General features: G+C 36.4%; 11 protein-coding genes across 11 annotated transcripts; 6 read left to right on the forward strand and 5 right to left on the reverse strand.

Annotated features, from left to right (window-relative positions):
• Positions 1–74: 74 nt before the first annotated feature.
• Positions 75–407, forward strand: TIM12 (Tim12p; the record flags this gene model as incomplete). The annotated part of the gene is made up of 1 exon (XM_062951018.1): positions 75–407. The coding sequence occupies one exon, from the start codon at positions 75–77 to the stop codon at positions 405–407; it is 333 nt and encodes a 110-aa protein (XP_062808062.1).
• Positions 408–585: 178 nt separating this feature from the next.
• On the reverse strand, positions 586–1,668 carry FBA1 (fructose-bisphosphate aldolase; the record flags this gene model as incomplete). Its single annotated transcript, XM_062951019.1, has 1 exon — positions 586–1,668. The coding sequence occupies one exon, from the start codon at positions 1,666–1,668 to the stop codon at positions 586–588; it is 1,083 nt and encodes a 360-aa protein (XP_062808063.1).
• Positions 1,669–2,279: 611 nt separating this feature from the next.
• Positions 2,280–2,846, forward strand: PRCAT00001250001 (peptide alpha-N-acetyltransferase; the record flags this gene model as incomplete). Its single annotated transcript, XM_062951020.1, has 1 exon — positions 2,280–2,846. The coding sequence occupies one exon, from the start codon at positions 2,280–2,282 to the stop codon at positions 2,844–2,846; it is 567 nt and encodes a 188-aa protein (XP_062808064.1).
• Positions 2,847–3,797: 951 nt separating this feature from the next.
• On the forward strand, positions 3,798–4,097 carry PRCAT00001251001 (uncharacterized protein; the record flags this gene model as incomplete). The annotated part of the gene is made up of 1 exon (XM_062951021.1): positions 3,798–4,097. The coding sequence occupies one exon, from the start codon at positions 3,798–3,800 to the stop codon at positions 4,095–4,097; it is 300 nt and encodes a 99-aa protein (XP_062808065.1).
• A 222-nt stretch (positions 4,098–4,319) lies between these two features.
• Positions 4,320–5,099, forward strand: POL30 (proliferating cell nuclear antigen; the record flags this gene model as incomplete). Its single annotated transcript, XM_062951023.1, has 1 exon — positions 4,320–5,099. The coding sequence occupies one exon, from the start codon at positions 4,320–4,322 to the stop codon at positions 5,097–5,099; it is 780 nt and encodes a 259-aa protein (XP_062808066.1).
• Positions 5,100–5,266: 167 nt separating this feature from the next.
• On the reverse strand, positions 5,267–6,226 carry PRCAT00001253001 (uncharacterized protein; the record flags this gene model as incomplete). The annotated part of the gene is made up of 1 exon (XM_062951024.1): positions 5,267–6,226. The coding sequence occupies one exon, from the start codon at positions 6,224–6,226 to the stop codon at positions 5,267–5,269; it is 960 nt and encodes a 319-aa protein (XP_062808067.1).
• A 322-nt stretch (positions 6,227–6,548) lies between these two features.
• Positions 6,549–9,977, forward strand: PRCAT00001254001 (autophagy protein; the record flags this gene model as incomplete). Its single annotated transcript, XM_062951025.1, has 1 exon — positions 6,549–9,977. One exon carries the CDS (start codon positions 6,549–6,551, stop codon positions 9,975–9,977), a length of 3,429 nt encoding a protein of 1,142 aa, XP_062808068.1.
• Positions 9,978–10,036: 59 nt separating this feature from the next.
• On the reverse strand, positions 10,037–11,008 carry PRCAT00001255001 (ribose phosphate diphosphokinase subunit; the record flags this gene model as incomplete). Its single annotated transcript, XM_062951026.1, has 1 exon — positions 10,037–11,008. One exon carries the CDS (start codon positions 11,006–11,008, stop codon positions 10,037–10,039), a length of 972 nt encoding a protein of 323 aa, XP_062808069.1.
• Positions 11,009–11,478: 470 nt separating this feature from the next.
• On the reverse strand, positions 11,479–14,172 carry RFX2 (Rfx2p; the record flags this gene model as incomplete). Its single annotated transcript, XM_062951027.1, has 1 exon — positions 11,479–14,172. The coding sequence occupies one exon, from the start codon at positions 14,170–14,172 to the stop codon at positions 11,479–11,481; it is 2,694 nt and encodes an 897-aa protein (XP_062808070.1).
• Positions 14,173–14,834: 662 nt separating this feature from the next.
• On the reverse strand, positions 14,835–16,673 carry CAT2 (carnitine O-acetyltransferase; the record flags this gene model as incomplete). The annotated part of the gene is made up of 1 exon (XM_062951028.1): positions 14,835–16,673. The coding sequence occupies one exon, from the start codon at positions 16,671–16,673 to the stop codon at positions 14,835–14,837; it is 1,839 nt and encodes a 612-aa protein (XP_062808071.1).
• A 735-nt stretch (positions 16,674–17,408) lies between these two features.
• Positions 17,409–18,929, forward strand: HSX11 (Hsx11p; the record flags this gene model as incomplete). The annotated part of the gene is made up of 1 exon (XM_062951029.1): positions 17,409–18,929. One exon carries the CDS (start codon positions 17,409–17,411, stop codon positions 18,927–18,929), a length of 1,521 nt encoding a protein of 506 aa, XP_062808072.1.
• Between the last annotated feature and the right edge of the window lie 4 nt (positions 18,930–18,933).

Genomic DNA, 18,933 nt, shown 5'->3' on the forward strand with positions numbered 1-18,933 from the left:
CCATTTATTGAAAGCAGGAAATTTTTGAAAGGTTTGAATAAGAAATCTAGGGAGACAGAGGGAATACTTCCAAGATGTCATTTTTTATGGGAAATAGCTCACAGTACTCATACTTAAATGTCGATGAGGAAAAGATGAAACTTGCTGAGGTTCAATACGATGCAATGACCGCGACCTTTAACAAGGTATTAGAAACTTGTGAATCGAAATGTATTGGTCATGAATATGGAGAGAGCGAGCTTAACACGGGAGAACTGAGCTGTGTTGACAGGTGTGTAATTAAATACGTTACAGCAAATTATACAGTAGGTACATCTTTACAAGAAAAAGGATTCAGCCCATATAATAGCATGCCGGAGTACAATAAAATTAAAAATATGATTAAAACAAGGGAGAATAACACTTAGGGATCTAGCAAGAAAGAATTTTAAAAAATAAAATATTAACTTTGTACATAGACATGTATTCTAAGCATTGCCAGTAGACCGAATATCTTTCTAATACTACATATAAATCTACGTTTAAAAACGATCTTAAATTAGGCTCATTTTCATTTCGTATATACCATACACCTAAACTAGAGGCTTAAATTTGACCCTTAGTGTGAAAGATTTCCAAGCCTTCTGTAACTCTTGCGGACATGGTCTTTTCACCTTCTCTGACCCAGACTCTTGGATCAAAATACTTTTTGTTCGGCTTATCTTCACCCTCTGGGTTACCAACTGGGGCCATCAAATAGTCTTTCTTCTTCAAGACGTAGTCCCTGACCCCGGTCAAGTAGGCATATTGACAGTCAGTATCTAAGTTAACTTTAACAACACCGTGAGAAATAGCAGTGTCGAAGTCAGCTTGAGACGAACCCGAACCACCATGGAAAACCAAGAAAATAGGCTTGGGGTTCTTGGAACCTGATTTCTTTTGTGCATATTCTTGGTGCTCACCTAAGATTTCTGGTCTTAACTGAACATTACCTGGCTTATAAACACCGTGAACATTACCAAAAGCTGCTGCAATTGAAAAGTCGGGACTTATTGGAGACAATGCTGCGAAGACCTTGTACACAGTTTCTGGTAACGTGTATAAAGACTCTTTTTGGACATGTTCGTTGTTGACACCATCTTCTTCACCACCAGTGATACCAATTTCCATCTCTAACCATTGTCCCATCTTATTCATTCTCTTGAAATATTTCTCACAAGTGGAGATGTTTTCTTCATCTGTTTCCTCAGACAAATCTAACATGTGGGAAGAATACAATGGTTCGCCAAACTTCTTAAAGTGTGCTTCATCGGCATCCAACATACCATCAAACCATGGTAATAACTTCTTAGCACAATGATCAGAGTGCAAAACAACTGGAATGCCATAAGTTGGAGCAATTGACCTGATGAAGTGAGCAGCTGCAACAGCGCCCGCAATTGAAGCTTCCTGGTTTTTATTATCAACTCCCTTACCGGCAAAGTAGGCAGCTCCACCTTGAGAGGTCTGCAAAATAATTGGAGCATTATTATCTCTGGCAGATTCTAAAGCAGCAATGACTGTCGAAGAAGATGTAACATTGATTGCAGGAATTGCAAATCCTTTCTTCTGAGCATACAAGTACAATTGACGCACATCATCACCATAGATCACTCCTGATTTTCTTTTTAAAACGTCTTTAACACCCATCTTAAGTATTAGTATTCAATTCTGTTATTTTAATTATCGAACTGTATTCAAGAAAAGCAACAACGAATCTCAGGAAGAGCATTACTCCTCCTTATATATGGATTAGCCCAAACCTCACACGTCACCTGAAAAAAAAGTTCCGAACAGGATCACACTCGCCCGGGATACTTTTCACTACATACATAACTTGCTGAATTTTATTGAAGATCTCAGAAGAACTACAATTGCTGCCTAATATCCGGCTAGAGAACCACAGGTATACAGCATGCACCAATAAATGCTTGGTTGTTTGTTTTTAGCAACTATAGTAGGGCATATATAAAAGATTAGAAGGGGCCCGAACATTTCCGGGCGTAATAGACCTGATCTAAAAAGCAAAAACTAATACTTGCTATATGAAGGTAGTATACCGGGATGGAGAACTCCGGTTTTTGGTTCCAAAATTGGTCTCCAAAAATTGATTGCATCAAGTAAATAATTGCTTTACATCATCTGATGTAAGACTTTTAGAACTTCCGGGAGTCTAACCGTAGTTCCGGAAGTACTGATTATTTTGCACTAATAGTTACGGGAGAGAGTTAAGATGGGATAATTGTCTATTGGAAAGTATAATGAATAAGATAACAGAAATAAATGGGCTTTCTTATTACAGCTTTAATTCCAAAGATGAGCTAGAGTTCAACAAAATATCTTCCTTGATTTCAGAGCACTTATCAGAACCGTACTCGCTATACGTATACTGGTTCTTTTTGAATACCTGGCCACAATATTGTTACATCGTCAGAGAAAGAAGCGATATAGTTGGTGTGATAATTTCCAAAGTAGAGCTTCATAGAGATGTTCGAAAAAGAGGCTATATTGGGATGTTGGTTATAGATCCGAAATATAGGGGACGAAACATCGCATCTAATTTAGTTCGGCTCAGTATAAAGAATATGATCGAGTGGGATTCTGTGGATGAAATAATGTTGGAAACTGAAGTGATAAATAAAGGAGCATTGAAGCTCTATGAGAGCCTTGGATTTCTTCGTACCAAAAGGCTTTACAGATACTATTTGAATACTCATGACGCATACCGTTTAATATTACCTTTGACGCGTAAAGCTAGTCATAGAATTGCATTTTTACCTTCCCTAGTCGACATAAAATCAGCAGATGGAATAGTGTTAGAACAGTAGGTTAAACTTTGCTTTTCGCCTCTTTTGACTCTAATGGGTATGGAGCTAAGACTTACAGTCGCCTTGTACTGTCATTTGGGTGTTTGCATAAAAATAACCAAAGATCGTGATTTCAGACACAGTAGTAGAACAAGGAAGCTAAGCTTGTTTCTTAGTTTTAGAACCTTCTATTGATATTGTCATACCGAAAAAGTCAAGCGCAGTGGTTAATAAGAGCCAGAAGTTCCAATTATTGGGCTAGAGTAATTTTATGGAACATATGTAATAACTGTAAATACATTAGTAGCACATTGTTATATACAGCTAAATTTCCTCATGAAGTTGCATTCTATTCATTAACTACGCGTGAGAGTTTTCACTTATTGCGGGAAATGGTATTTTGTACTTCCAATTGCCCTTTAAAGGCTATGCGATCAGTGATTCATATTGAAGGCTTGACAATTCTAATCTCCTAATCAGCTTCCTGTTGTCTAGATTCTCCAATAGAATGTATTCTTCTATTTAGAAGAAAATTGACTTTTTTTTGCATCTAGTTCTCATATGTGTACTTATAAGACTGATCCTTTACAAAAAATGTGAGGTTTATAGGGAGTTCTACATAGTTGTTTTAAAGGGCTACTACCGTACTTAGGTGATTCCTAATGAATACTTGACTACTCTAAGCTTATTTATAGTGTGCTACTACTTAGAATCCCTAGTAGAATGTAATCTTGTACTATTGGGAGTATCTTGTGCTTATATACTTTTACAACAGTGTTTCAGAGTTGTTTTGCAACTCTCATCACGTTCTGTATATTTATAAGACCGATCCCTTACAAAAATGTGAGACACTCGACCAGTCAGCTGATTAAGGATGAGGGGCGTGATAGAACGTGGTATGTTTCGAATGTGTTGCAAATGATGGGATAGAAATATATATAGGATAGGAGGAATGTGAAAACATTCCCAGCGATGAATAAAATAGTTAAGATTATACGTACTTGTGAACAAACGGATCTATATGTAGTCCCTTATATAAGTACGCTTAGTTCACAAAAAAATATATTCGTCCGAGATAGTTTAGTGGCTAGAATTACCGTTTGTCGCATGGTAGACCGGGGTTCAATTCCCCGTCTCGGAGCTTATAATTGCGCAAATGGTTTAGTGGTAAAATCCAACGTTGCCATCGTTGGGCCCCCGGTTCGATTCCGGGTTTGCGCAAAATTTTTGACATATTTTTGCACCGAATATCAGTATCAATTGAATACCTGACGAATACTATCACTGAAGAAGAAGGGAGTGCGATAGAGTATGATCTGTACAGTCTCATATTCCTATGCTATTTCCTGTTCTTTTAGTCTAATTTTTATGTTCGAATTTGTAGAAACGCAAAAACGCGCGAACGCTCGACGCGTGCTGAAGTATTTATTTGGGATGATATCTAATATATTTCAACGAACTAACCAAAAGTATTTCAAAGGTTAAGATACGAAAATGCTTGAAGGAAAATTTGACGAGGCTACATTGCTAAAGAAAATTGTAGATTCTATCAAAGACTGTGTTAAACTATGCAACTTTAACTGTACTGAACATGGAATTACCGTTCAAGCAGTTGATGATTCAAGAGTGTTATTAGTTTCTTTATTGGTGGGCCAATCAGCTTTCACAGAATACAGATGTGATAGGGACGTCACATTAGGTATTGACTTAGAAAGCTTCTCTAAGATCATAAAGTGTGGCAATAATGAGGACTACTTAACCCTCTTAGCTGAAGATAGCCCGGATAGTGTTATGACTATTTTTGAGGATAAGAAGAAAGAAAGGGTTAGTGAATACTCCCTCAAGCTTATGGATATTGATTCTGAATTCTTAAAAATTGATGATATGGACTACGATACGGTTATAAACATGCCAAGCTCTGAGTTTGCCAAAATTGTGAGAGACTTGAAGAATTTAAGTGAATCCTTGAATATAATTGTTACAAAAGATTCCGTCAAATTCACAAGTGAAGGTGAGAGTGGAAGTGGATCGGTTGTATTAAAGCCATACACTGATATGGATCACCCCGAAGAAAGCGTTAGTGTCAATTTAGAGAGTCCCGTAGACTTGACCTTTGGTTTGAAATATTTGAGTGATATTATTAAGGCATCTGGGTTAAGTAGTACTATCACCATCAAATTGGCAGATAAAACACCGGCTTTGTTTGAGTTTAAATTGGATGTCGGGGGGTATTTGAGATTTTATTTGGCTCCAAAGTTCGATGAAGACGAGTAAATTATTTTCAATATCATAAAGCTAATATATTAATATAAAGTTCGAACACCAAATAGTCCTCTTTTGATAAGTTTGCGCTTCACGCTATTGCCAAGAGGAGAGAAATCGATGCCGTCGAAACTAAATACTTGGGTGATGATAATATACATAGTGAAGTAAAGTACACCTCAACTGCTTTTTTTTTCATACATCTCTTTTCCCCACTTATATATATCCTGTTTTAATCTGTCTGCTTTAACAAGACCATTTCTTAATATTGTTAAATTCTTAATGTACTCTTGTTGCCTTTGAATACTTATTTGTAAGTAATTTATCAACTCATCTTGTACCTTTGAAAGATCATCTTCCGATTCGCTTGACGCTTGTTGCTTTTCATATCTTACCAAAGCTTCGGGGAGAGCAAAAAAGGGGTCTACTGTATCACTGTCATTTTCATTCTTGAGTGCAGTTTCCTGATTTGCTACGCCTTCCTGAGATTCTTGACCTTCTCCATTTACAGTTTCAATGATCTTGGTTTTGTCATCATCTAAACCATGGTCATAGCTTTTCAAACCTAAGTTTTCTTCTAATAAATAGTACCAATCTTCTCCATTAGTAACTTGAAGTAGTTTATTCAAATAATTCAAATTATCTTGTTCAATCTCAATAGTTTCTATGAGTTCACTAGCCAAATTACCATAAACGTTCAGTTTGAAGATCTTCAGTATTGCAGGGTGCGAAACTACCTCCGACGGATGATTCAATGGAGACAAAATTTCCGAAATTTTGATTCTTTTTAGAGGATGTTCATCTCCAGAATCATAATCAGTTTCATCAAATTGATCGACAGCATCTTCGTCCTCATCTTCCACTTGGTCTCCGAAGTCTCCTTGACCAATATATTCTTCTCTCCATTTACGCTGGTTTATGAGATTTTCTTTCTCTATGCTTTCATCCGTGAAAACAAGATAGTTGTTACCATCGTACTCTACGACTTTGGAGGTGATATGATGCAAGGAAGTGTTAGTAGTACCAAGCTTGTTTCCTCTGTTGGAGCTCGCTATGTTGATTGATTGCGATGGTAGCTCATTTGTTAAGAGGGATTGCTTGAAGCGCGATATAACCTCAAGGGAGTTAACATCCAACATCTCTCGAGCAAAGTATCAATGTAGAGACTATGAGAGGAGTATTTCCTAACAATACAAAATATGGAAGCTGCGCTATGCCTATCATCACACTACTGTATACACTCCTTTTACGAATACAGGTTTCTATATCTGCATTACCCTATTACTTTTTAACACCTCCGGTGAAAGTATCTGTATAACTGGATAAGCTTAAAGAGGTGACTATTAACTATTAATAATCCAAGTTGAGACTATCTACAAGCTATAAATAAAGGTGGTTTCTTCATTGTGCTTAAGAAGTATATCAAAGGTTGCCATCCTTGCCGCCAAATAATCTAAAAGTATGTCAAACATATCATACCTCATAGTTTATAATTCCCATAATGGAAATTTTATAAGAATTCCAAAGCCTATAAGATATCATAAGCTTTTGCACTTTAAAGAGTATTTGGCAGAGTCTTTCGGAATCGACACTATCGAATGTATCTTCTTATTGACTTCCTTTGGAATCAAACTAGATTTCAATTTGATAAATGAACTTAATGATGTCTATTTCTTTGACAAAAGGCTTTTCTCTAATAATTTCGATCGCTCAATCCTTGAAGGCTACTTGAAAGATGAAACAGAAGAACAAGAGCCAAGGACATCAATGTTAATAGGAGATGGCAGATTGAGCGTAAAGGCAATGACAAATAATCTAAAAAGCAATAAGGAATGGGCAATATCTCAATTAAAAAGCTCAGCTACCACTAGTGAAAGGAGGAAAACAATACTAAAACAGATTAATGTGATATTTAAATCCCTTAATATCATATTTCAATTTGGCACGAATTTCATAAACGAGATAGAAAAGAGCTATAATAATTACTATCAGTATATCAATCTATTAAGCTCAAAAAGCTTACACAAGTCCTGGATGCAGCATTTAGAAACATTGTCAAAATTTCCTAGCCCGAATATTTCAAACACTAGCTTTAGATTAGTAGACTTTTTGGACGTTCATCTGTTGCAGGAATCAGCAAAACTAATTGAAGAACATCTCCCTTTCATTGTGAAACGATTCAATGATATGGGATCTACTATTAATATGATCAATGGCGAAAAACTTCAAATTGATCAACAAATTAAATCGTTAAGAGATCAATCTATCAATGCCTTCAAAAATGACGATGACACAAGCCTAATGGTGGATATAGAGAGGGCTTCAGATATAATAGCAGGAGATATAGAAAAACTATTTTTAAATGCTCCTATTTCACTTGATGAAACATACAGGCAACATAAAGATAGGTATTCGCCTATAATTTCTAAAGTTTCTTTAGATATATTTGAGTCTTATAAGAAGCTGAAACAATTCAAATCCAAAACAATCAGTGGCAGCTTACAGATATTTAATAGTATAGCAAAATTACAGATGCATATGGTTGAAATCAAGTCAGAACTCAAATCTCTATCAAGTCCGAATATAAAAGACGGAGCTTTTTCTTATGAAATGATCAACCAAATAAAAAAATCAGAGGACTATTTATCTCTCACAATAGATTTACCTTTGTTATTTGGCTTTTTATTAATTGAGAAAAGACGACAATTTGAATGGTATGATTTTTATTCTAAAGGAATTGTCAGTAATATTTCTGAACAGTTGACAATTATGATTGATCAGGAGAGACTTTTTCGAAAGGTGTGGCTAAAAAAGGTTGGCTCTTTTTTAGCGCTTATTGGTGCAAGAACAACCAGTCCTTCTTTGCCAAGTATTGATATTACTCTAATCGGAAATAAAGGTGATGATTTAAGTCTTCTAGAGAATGTACAAGTTGAGAGGGAAGATATTACAAGCTATATTCAAATGGTAAGTGATTCTGATTGCCCCAGCCCGTTTTCTGAGCTTCTCGACACAAATTTCAAGGACCTTATGAAGTCAACAAATAACATGAAAAAGATCACAAAAATTGTTAGTGCCTTAAGTACATTCATGTCATTTTCAAATGATGATAAACGAAATCAGAAAGGGGACGAGGATTTAGACTTAGAATTAAATGTGACTAAAGGGCTTCGGTCCAGAATTAGGAAATTAGAAAACTTGCTACATCAACAGCAATACAAGAACTTGAGCAAGTGGCCCGTCACAAGAAATAATTTGTCAATTTCGGCCCAAAACAAAACAAGCATGATGATAGAACATCCTTCGATAGGCGACCCCAAGGTTTTATTACCAAAGCGGTCGTCTTCTCTAACAGTTAACTCTTCGGGGCAACCAAAAGTTTTAGATACTGCAAATATTGACAAACACATCGAAAATATAAGACTAAAGAAAGAAAATTCTGAGCTTAAAGTCCAAAATGAAAAACTACTTGAGGATAGTAAATTGAAGGAAGAATTAATCGAAAAATTGCGAAGTGAAATAACAAGAGCTAAAACTACAAATGATTCAGATCGTGCTCAACTTGAAAAAGAGATCCTGAAAAGGGATGAGGAATTACAAACGGCAAAATTGGATAGTAAACTTAATTTGAAAGAGATCGAAAACCTTAATAAGAAGATGGAGCACAGGACCATAGAAGTTTCAGAATTACGCTCAAAGCTTGCAAAATTTTCAGATTCGACTTCGTCATCAGATAAAGTATCTGAATTGAAGGAAGTTATTGATTCATTGAGAAGTGAATTAGATGAGGTAAAGAATATGAAAAATGATCTTTTATCTAATTTATCTTCCAAGGAAATCGAGGTAATCAAGGAGCGCAATAACCTTGAAAATGAGATCAAAACATTACAATCAAACTTGGAAGAAACAACAGAGAATTACGAGGCTCTTATAGAGCTAACTGCAGCAAAACAAAAGCAAACTGAGGCAGTTACAAACGATTTGAATAATACTATTGTATCACTTTTCAAAAGTGTCAAGAGACTTATGGATGCTAACTTCGAATTTATTGTTGAATTTTGCTTAGTGTTGGAATCTATGGGTTTACTCTTGATAATGAAAGATGACGTCCTCAAAATCACCAGAGTGAAGGGCCTACGCTCGAAGAACGCAAATATTGAAGGTGAAGGATTTGAGCCTATGAGTAGCAAACCAAACTCAAAATTTATTAATGAGATAAGTGACAACATGTCTTGGAGTACTGAGATGTCAAGCGTCTTTCCCCTTGTGTCAGAAGATAGCGCTCGATCTCTTTCTAATCAAGAAGAGGATACTAGTAGATTTATTGAAGAGTCAATGAAGCTAATTTCCATATTCAATAACAACTTTAAACTCGAAGGTTCGCCTTTTGATAAATACTTAAGGATTACTAACTTTAAGGATAATGTTCAGATGCAAGAAGACAGTGATTATAGTTCCAAATTCTTTTTAAATGCAATATCAAAAAGATTCAAAGATGTCGAAGGCTATGCTAAGAGACAAACTAAAGAAAACAAAATGCGAATTCAAGAGGTGAACAGGTTATCTTTGAAGTTGAACTCGAAAATTTCAATGAACCATTTCCAGAAAAACGACCTTGTACTTTTCCTTCCAACCAGAATTGATATGAATGATGATATTCCTGAAAACCCTCCTTGGGCAGCCTTTAATATTGGCGCGCCCCATTATTTTTTAAAAGCAGAGAATCTCGATGCTTTTAAAGACAAAGACTGGATGTTAGGACGGGTACGTAATATTGAGGAACAACAAGTGACAGACGATAACGTCAATGATGTAAAGCTCAATCCTTTTAAATTGAGCACAGGAATCTCGTGGTATATGGTTGAGGCTAAGGAGGATTTAATTCCTTGAGATCTACGGCATTTATTATATACATTTACATAAAAATATATGGAGAATAAAGAATTGCATTATGCGGGGGCATGGTTGAATAGAAAACTGACACTTTCACCAAAGTGTAATCTTCTGATAGCTTCACCTAATGTAGCACTAATATCTATGATCTCAAGCTTTTGGCATTTATGTAGCTCGTCATTCAAAGGCATAGAATTCGTGCAAATGATTCTATCTAATTTGGAATTATTAAGTTTTTCAATAGCATTTCCAGAAAAAATACCATGTGTTACAATCGCAATAACTTTTTCAGCTCCGTTCAGAATCAATACCTCTCCCGCTTTACATAAAGTGCCACACGTATCTGCCATGTCATCAATCAAGAGGCACACGTTATTAGTGACTTCCCCCACCAATACCATTTTAGATACTTCGTTGGCCTTTTGTCTTTCTTTGTGGATTAAGGCAAAGTTCACATCAAGCTTGTCAGCTATTGATGCCACTCTTTTGGCCCCGCCTGCATCTGGCGAAACTATTATCAAGTTTTTCATGTCAAAGTGCTCTTCAATATACCTCAAAACTAATGGCTCAGCATACAAATTATCGACAGGTGCTCTAAAGAAGCCTTGGATTTGAGAAGCATGCAAATCCATAGTAATAATGTGATCGCATCCAGCAGTCTCCAATAAGTTGGCTATAAGTTTTGCCGTAATTGGAGCTCTTGATTTATCTTTTTTGTCTTGTCTAGCATAGGGAAAATTTGGAATTACTGCTGTGATCCTCCTAGCACTTGCGATCCTACAGGCATTAATTATGAAAAGTAGTTCCATCAAAAATTCATTGACTCTTTTTTCGCCACATCCTGTTTGAATGATATAAACATCTTCATCCCTCACAGATTCACCCACAGCGACGCCAGTTTCCTTATTAGTGTATTGAAAGGCACCTACTCTAGCAGGCTCTAAACTTAGTTTATCACAAATAGCATTCGCTAGATGAGGATGAGAGTTTCCCGCTATCAACTTGATAGAGTTTAGGCTAGCAGTCATGGTTCCTTAAGATCATATTTATTTAAGTATTTATTTTTAATACTTAGAGACAATTTTTTTTCACGTGGTTCGTTTCACGTGCTAATCTTCGAAATGTTGCAAAATGATACTAAATGTAAACTAGGTCGCATTTGAAGTATGCCATTCAGTTAAATATAAGCATCAGAAATCAACTAAGCCTGCTTACAGTTTCTTATAGAGTGCCTGACATACTGTACCTGATTTATCATAGTAAACTAAATCATTGACTAGTAGCGGATCTATTCTGAGTAAGAACCGCTCACTTCTGAATCAGTATTTGTCAATGAATTATTATATGCTGTTACTAATCATTTGTAAAGAACAATGCTAAAGCTACCTAACGAAGTGGCTATAACTCGAGAATAACGAGCAAGCAAATAAGTGGACTATAAATAATATTCGGGATTGCAAATTATGCCCAAACAAAAATAAAAAGAGAAAGGGGAACGCTAAAGTAGATCACTTGCGCTGACTATCTCACCTATAAGACTCAAATATTCTTGAATAAATGAATTGAACACCCATAAACTACCAAAGCTGCTATCCTTCGATCCCGTATCAATGATGGCACCCACAATAGACAGCTGTTGATGCTTCTCCTGCTGATTAAAGAATATCTGCTTAAGTATGTCGTTGAGTACAAAATTTATAAGATGATTGAAAATCAAAATTGGAAACCTAGACTTAAGTTCCGTAGTTAATAGCTTTTGATCAACGAGAGATATTAGCGAACAAAGTTTCTCCAGTTCTGAGGTATTTAGAATTGAATTAAAGTCCTCCAGTTTATTGCTTTCAACTGAAGAGTGAGGCGATTCATGTTCATGATTGCCTCCCAAGAAATCCAACACATGCTTTTTAAAAAAATTGTCTATTATGGAGACTTCATTTTGAAGATCAGTTCGAGGTATAACATCATTCAAACTCGATTCACCTTTAGATTCAAAATTGAACCCAAGTAATGTATAGATCAAATCTTGAAATATATAACCATCCCCCGTACCACCTCTATTAAGATCGCGATCATCGATACCTGAAATTCCTGAGTTAGTCAGCAAGAACCCTTTGAAGTCTCTTAACATTAAATTTCTTGTATCATTATTTGTGATTAATTTAACAAAAGTGAGCATAAGGTCATTTAAATTCACTAATTTTTTCAACATTACTAAAAATATAGTAGCATTGCTAAGAATGAAGCTCTTATAATTGCCCAATTTTAGGATTTCATGTTTATAATTCCGTATGAAGTCAAGCAAGTTCAGCCTGAGGTGCTTTAGAAAATCTAAATCATTGGACGTATCTGTTAAAAGAAAATACGGCAAAAGCTCTATAATAATGAGCAAATAAATACCTAGATCTAAATTCTCTTCATGTGGTTTGATTTTGACGATGGGCTTAATTATGAAATCAAGAAAATTATCAAGCAAGGTTCCATCTTCCTCTAAATTTGATGCTTCTAGAAAAACTTGTTTTATTTGATCCGGCTTAATAGGCATGGATTCTCTTTTGTAAATTTGATTCTTGGTGACAGTAAACCACGAGTGCTCTCCATTTCTGATGTTTGAAAAAGAGCTATCTAAAGGATACTTGAAAGAAGGCTTAATGAACGATAGATTTGAGGGTATATCGTAGAGAAAAACTTCTCTTTCCGCATTCGATCCTCTGCTTCCACCACCATGCACATTCGGCGTACCAACAGTTGGTGATGCCACATCAGGTATCTGAGAAAGAGGAGCTGTTGCTTGTGATGGCACTGGGCGAGGATCGTTTCTTTTCTTCGCAAATATGTCGTTCAATTCTATCAATTCATTCTCGTCACAAAGCCTCTTGATATCGTCGTTAACAATATTCTCGTTCCAAAACACTCCAAGATACTTGTATTTGGATTCTCCCCGGCTACCTAGTCTCTTAATCAATAAGTTAGGATAAACTAATTTAATTAACTTTCCGAGTTTAGACTGACCAAGAATTATTTTTTGTTGTTCGCTTGGTGTATTAGAGGTACTCGGATACATTGAGATTAACTTCTGACAGACAATATAATATGTCTTGTAGATGGATAGCCTTGGAATAGTATGATTTTGGGGGTTTTCATTAGAATCACGAGGTAGAAGAACAAGAAGCTCATATAGAATTTTTATTGCCAAAAAAGTTCTCAATAATTCGTGATAATTGATATTATTGAATTTATTTTCTCTATCACTGAGCTGGGGAAGGTATTCAAATAAGAGGCCAGGATTTTTGAAGACGTTCAAAATTTGAGCAACAGTATTAATTGCTCCCATTTTATTGCTGCTAACTATAGTCTTATCAATTTTGTTTTCGAAATTTATTTCCGTCAACAATTTTACACCGTCATCACTATTATAAAGGATGGTGTAAAAATCGTCAAGAGGGATTGACGAGTCAAACTTGTAAAGAACACCAAGTAAAAAGTGATTAATATTAGAAACATCAACAGAAATCAAATTCATCAATATTTCATTTAACATAACTGCGTTTAAATTTGTTGATGTTTGCTTGTCTGATTTTTTGTCAATTTCATCAGTGAGGGAAAATAAATTAAAATGAGATGATATTGACATATTACCTCTATTATGCAGCTTCGGTGTCTTCGATGGAGCAGGTGATGCAGAAACTACTGGAGCTGCGTAATCCAGACTTTTTGGAAAGTTAAAATTATACATATTGGCCTGCTCTATCGACGTTGGATATTGACTTGACGACGACGAAGCGATCTGGGGCGGGTATGATGATACACTAAGCGGAAATGACGAAGAAGACAGATAGACTTGTTGTTCTGAAGTACCTGATGGGTCCAAAGGACCGTATACAGGCTGCTGAAAAGTGGGATTATAATGAAAATACTGGCTCGAGGGGTTCTCTTCCACAGGATTGTGAGTTAGGGCCAGGCTTTCCAGAATTTGTTGGCTCTGCGATGATATCGGTTGACCTACTTCATTGGATGCTACTTCCATTCCATATGAAGTTCCTTCATAGACAGCACTTCCTTCGTCCTCGTTACCACGACTCGCCAGTTGGGTAGACTGGACACCCTGGTTATCTATAGAAAAATAATAGCCAATATTCAGAGCCGATGACTTATGCCGCTTATGAGACTTTGGGTTTTTAGGCGGATCTGTCATACTATATGCCACATTAATGAAAGTGAACCTATTTTAGGTCTATGCTAAAAGTTTTTGAATGCCTAATCCGAAATAGCCAATAGTACGAAAGCCTATCTATGTCTTTTTGTCAAGAATTTTACCTCTCTTCCCTATTACCTTGATTGCGCTTAATTCTATCCTGCAGTTTCTGAGTGGACCGCACAGTCACCTGTGGTGTTGTGTGTGTGTCAATGATCTCACTTCCACTCTTGTGCCACTTTAAAGATGATAAAAAGAAATTCGCTTCAACACTATACCGGCTATCTCCCTCCTCTTACTACTGTTCTCTATCCAATTGTAGATACACTTCGATCTACTTATTTTAGCTTGTAATGTCCTTTAGTTTGGCATATATAAGGATCTCAGTGGGATGTGTTTGATATTTAGCCCGCAAGCGCACTGATTTGTTTACATTTTCGAGCATAGTGTAAGACCATTTTGAGAAAAGTGTAAGACTAGAATATGAAGGAAAGGAGCCGCAACAGAACCGAATAGTACAACGAAATATTTAGACGACAGTATGACAAGAATTGAAATAAAAACAAGAGAAAACGGAAAGTACTACATTTGGACTGAAAAAATAAATAAGTCAAATATATTCAACACTTTGCATGGTATGCAGATAAAGATAAAAATATGATTCATAATTTAGCCTTAGGAATAAGTGCCTTAGATAAGACATCTTTCATTTCATTAGCAGCATCGGTCAAATACCATTTCATGTAGTCGGGTCTCAATCCTTTCCCTTTCTTGCAACTAATGTGCACATGTAACCAATCATTGTTTATTAAGTAGGCCAATCCGAAACCTTCATCAATTACTTGTGAAAATCCCCAACTTTGGAAGTTAGGAGAAGGAATCTGGGAAGTAGATAAATACCACGAAGAACTGTATCCGAATACTGGATCCGAGAATATAGATGGAATGCTCTCGCCCGGCTGAAGCATCTGCTTCAAGCCAAATAAGTGGCGGTCGACACCCTTGCCATCAGCTGCCCCAGACAAATACTTCACATGCTGAGTACAAGCATCCTGAAAAGTATTTATCTTTTCTTCGGGAGTAGCATTTACATCTGTCCACGTCTCGACAAACTTTTTGGATTCGACAGAAACGCTTCTACCGGTTTCAGTTCTGCCCTTTAAATACTTTCTGGTAGCAGCACTTTCATAGGTGGGTCTTACTTTGCCTGTTAACTTATAGTATGCAAGTTGAATAAGCATTTGAACATAGGCATCTGGAGAAACTTTAAATTGCTTAATCAAATTCTTACCATAACCAAAGTACTGAAAGATTTCTTCGTCATGAGCAGCGATTGTCTTGTCAAACTTCTCAATTGCTCCTGCAATATTTTGTCTGGTAACTGGGCCTAAGTCAAATTCTAACAATTCAGGACGCGATACGTCCTTATTAAACGCAATATCGTTTAATAAAGAAACCGGATTCTCTTTACCGATTTTATCTAAAACATAGTTGTTTAACTGAACAGTTGGAGTAGCATCCATTTTTGAATGCTCACCTAAGAAACCTGAATTCCCGTTAGCACTTATGAAAAATTCTAAGGGTTTGTCAAAGTATCTGTTTCGTCCATTTCCATGCCAGCAGTTTCTAGACTTTTCTTCGATAGTAACAGGAATATTGTCATCAAGACAAATAACAAATGAAGAAGCAAATATAGTTTCGAAGCTTGACTGGTTTATTGGAGACTTAGACAAATTGTTATAAGCAGCAAGCCATTCGTCTCTATTCAAACTAGTCAAAGCTCCAATTGGTTCCCCTTCAGGAATCGGGGAATTCTTGATAAGTTGGAATTGATTATAGAGATCTGACTTTGATAAAGGCTGGCCATCCTTATGATGCGGAACCTTGAAGAAGTTATTCTTGAATATAACAATAAAATACTGATTTTTGGAGCCATCATACAGCTTTGTGATATCGCTTCCTTCATGTGGAACCCTAGAGTTGTTGAACATATAATGGAATGCGTTCATACAGTAGGGGTTTCCTTTGATAATTTCTGGTTCTAAAGTTTCATCCTGTACTGAAAGCATAAACTCGATTGTATAGTAACTAAGTAAAGTAGCTTTCAAAATCTGATCCTTTCCGATAGCGTTTTTCAAGTCTTTGTGACTGAAAAAGTATGACACGTAAGGAACGACTGGATCCCTATAAGACATGTAAGCGTAATCATCCCACCACTCAGCTAACCAGTTATCCTTACCTTTAGCAAAATCGGTCAAACGAGTCTGCAAAGTTTCCCCAATACCACCTGACTTGGTAAAATCTTCAACCTTTTTCTTTGTTTCCTCAAACTGTTCTTTTTGTAAGAATGGTTCAACTGATCTCAAATACTTGGATGTCGTTTCAGCCAAGCTTGGAACAGGCAACTTTGGTAATTGAGATTGAAACTTAAAGAGGTCACCTTTTAAACTTGATGTAGAGAATTTCTTGATTGTCATTTTGTTTAATTTCAATTTAAACATGGCTTGAATTCAATTCGCTTTTTTGTTTTATGGGTTACTAGTGGTGCAAACTTCGATTATATAGTTTTGCGGGGGGTCCCGCTGACTCTTTCCGAGGGAAAGACGAGAATAAGAAACCACGGTTAACTACGAAGACCAAGCACCACTGCACCACCACTGAACTCTCTTCGGAAGTGTAAGGTACAGGTAGCCGATCCGATTATTTGTACGCACTAATATATTAGATAGTAGCTTGAAGATACATATTAACAGTTTTATAAGGTTCTATGGTATGTGTTTCAAAAGCATACAATTCGAGAATACCCCAGAAACCGATTAGGATTAATCACAGACAGCCGGGGTTTTTTAAAATAGCTATACCTTCAAGTAGCAGCAACTGGGCTGATGTGGTTTGCTAACCTATAGCGTATTTACCATGCTTTTATAGACTCTTGAACTACAATGCACTTGGCGGTTTAAATTGAAGTGTTGCAAAACCGATGAAGGGCCGGTCATTGAGAATCTACATACGAGCTTTAAATAAATCTTTTTCCCTCTGTCCGATAGATGTGTGCATACCATTTAACCTGTTCGACAGAATCACTCCGGCTAAAAGTCAACTTTTCAAATAATAGGCACGCGTGTATCATTTTGAGATCTTGAAACTATATGCCAAAATGAGAATATTAGAAAAAAAATTTTTGGAACTAAAACAGATAGATAGTTCAGTGACTGCAACTCACTGTGGATTGAAGTATGTCAATTAGTTATCTTGACCAACTTTCAACGATCAGAGCATTTTCATCAATAGTTTTCTTCATCTGGTATGTAATAGTTTTGGGAGTTGCCTGCAACGGATTTATTGAGATCTTGAGAAAGTTCAAAGTTTCGCCCTCCGAGAAGCCCGAAGAGGAAGAGATCGAAGGTGTTACAATAATTAGACCGATCAAAGGAATTGATCCCGAGTTTGATTCTTGCCTTGAAAGTTCTTTTCTTCAAAACTACCCTAAGGAGAAGTTGCAAATATTACTATGTGTAGATGATCCGAAGGATGCATCTATTCCGATAATAGAGAAATTGATGGAAAGGTATTCTGATATTGATTCTAAAATCTTGATAAGTGAAGGATATGATTCTGTAAAGAACACTTCCCAGGATCACTTTGGCCCCAATCCCAAAGTTAACAACTTGGCAAAAGGTTTTTTAAATGCAAAGCATGACATTCTTTGGATAATGGATGTCAATGTTTGGGCGGGTCCGAACACTTTGAGGAACTCAGTGAAAGCATTAAATGGTAACTGCAATAATGGTCGGAAGTTGATGGGTAAGAGAAAAGTAAAACTAGTCCATCATGTTCCAATTGCATTGAGTATAAGCTCTAACAATATCACGGACTCGGAGTATATTTTAAGTCCTACATCATCTTCTTGCTTAAATGATAAAACGCCTAAAAAGAGGTTCTTAAAAAAACTTGGTGCCAGATTAGACGAAATGTTCCTTTTGACTTCCCATTCCAAGTTTTATGTGTCACTCAACAACTTAGCAATTGCTCCATGTGTAAATGGTAAATCGAACATTTATCGCAAATCTGACTTAGATAAAGCGGTCGCTTTAATACCACACAAAAAATCTGCATTCTTCAATACTGCATCAGTTATCAGCGCAGCCAAGATGTACTCGGCTGAAGGACCCGGAAGCTCTATCAAATTATTCGCTAGGTACATTGGCGAAGATAATATGATTGCAATCGCATTATGGGAGAACTTACTTGGTAGAACTGCGCAGACTGGAGATATTGTTATACAACCGCTAAGCGGATCTGACAATGGCATCAATGACTATATACAGCGTAGAGTTAGGTGGCTCAGAGTAAGAAAGTTTATGGTTTTTGCTGCCACCTTAGTTGAGCCAACAACAGAGTCAATAATATGTGGAATATATGGAACGTATGCAATTTCGACACTTTTTTTTAAGAAGTGGTTTATATGGAAGCTATTTATCTTCCATTTGCTTGCGTGGATATTGGTGGATTTTACACAGTATCATTGTTTGTTAAATAGTATTTCAAAATTCCAGAAATGTCCTAAGTGGCTCGATTATAAGACTCTTCCCCCCTTTCAAAGATCTGCTCTTCAGTGGTCTTATATTTGGTGCATGCGTGAAATCTTAGCATTGCCCATTTGGCTCATGGCTATGGCTGGTCATAAAATACTCTGGCGTGGGAGACCCTTCAAAATAAAAAAAGATCTCACAGCTGAAGATTATGACGGTACCTGAATTG

This window comes from Priceomyces carsonii (assembly GCF_900007245.1).
Source record: "Priceomyces carsonii strain CBS4050 genome assembly, scaffold: Debaryomyces_carsonii_scaffold_1, whole genome shotgun sequence".
Lineage (NCBI taxonomy): Eukaryota > Fungi > Ascomycota > Pichiomycetes > Serinales > Debaryomycetaceae > Priceomyces > Priceomyces carsonii.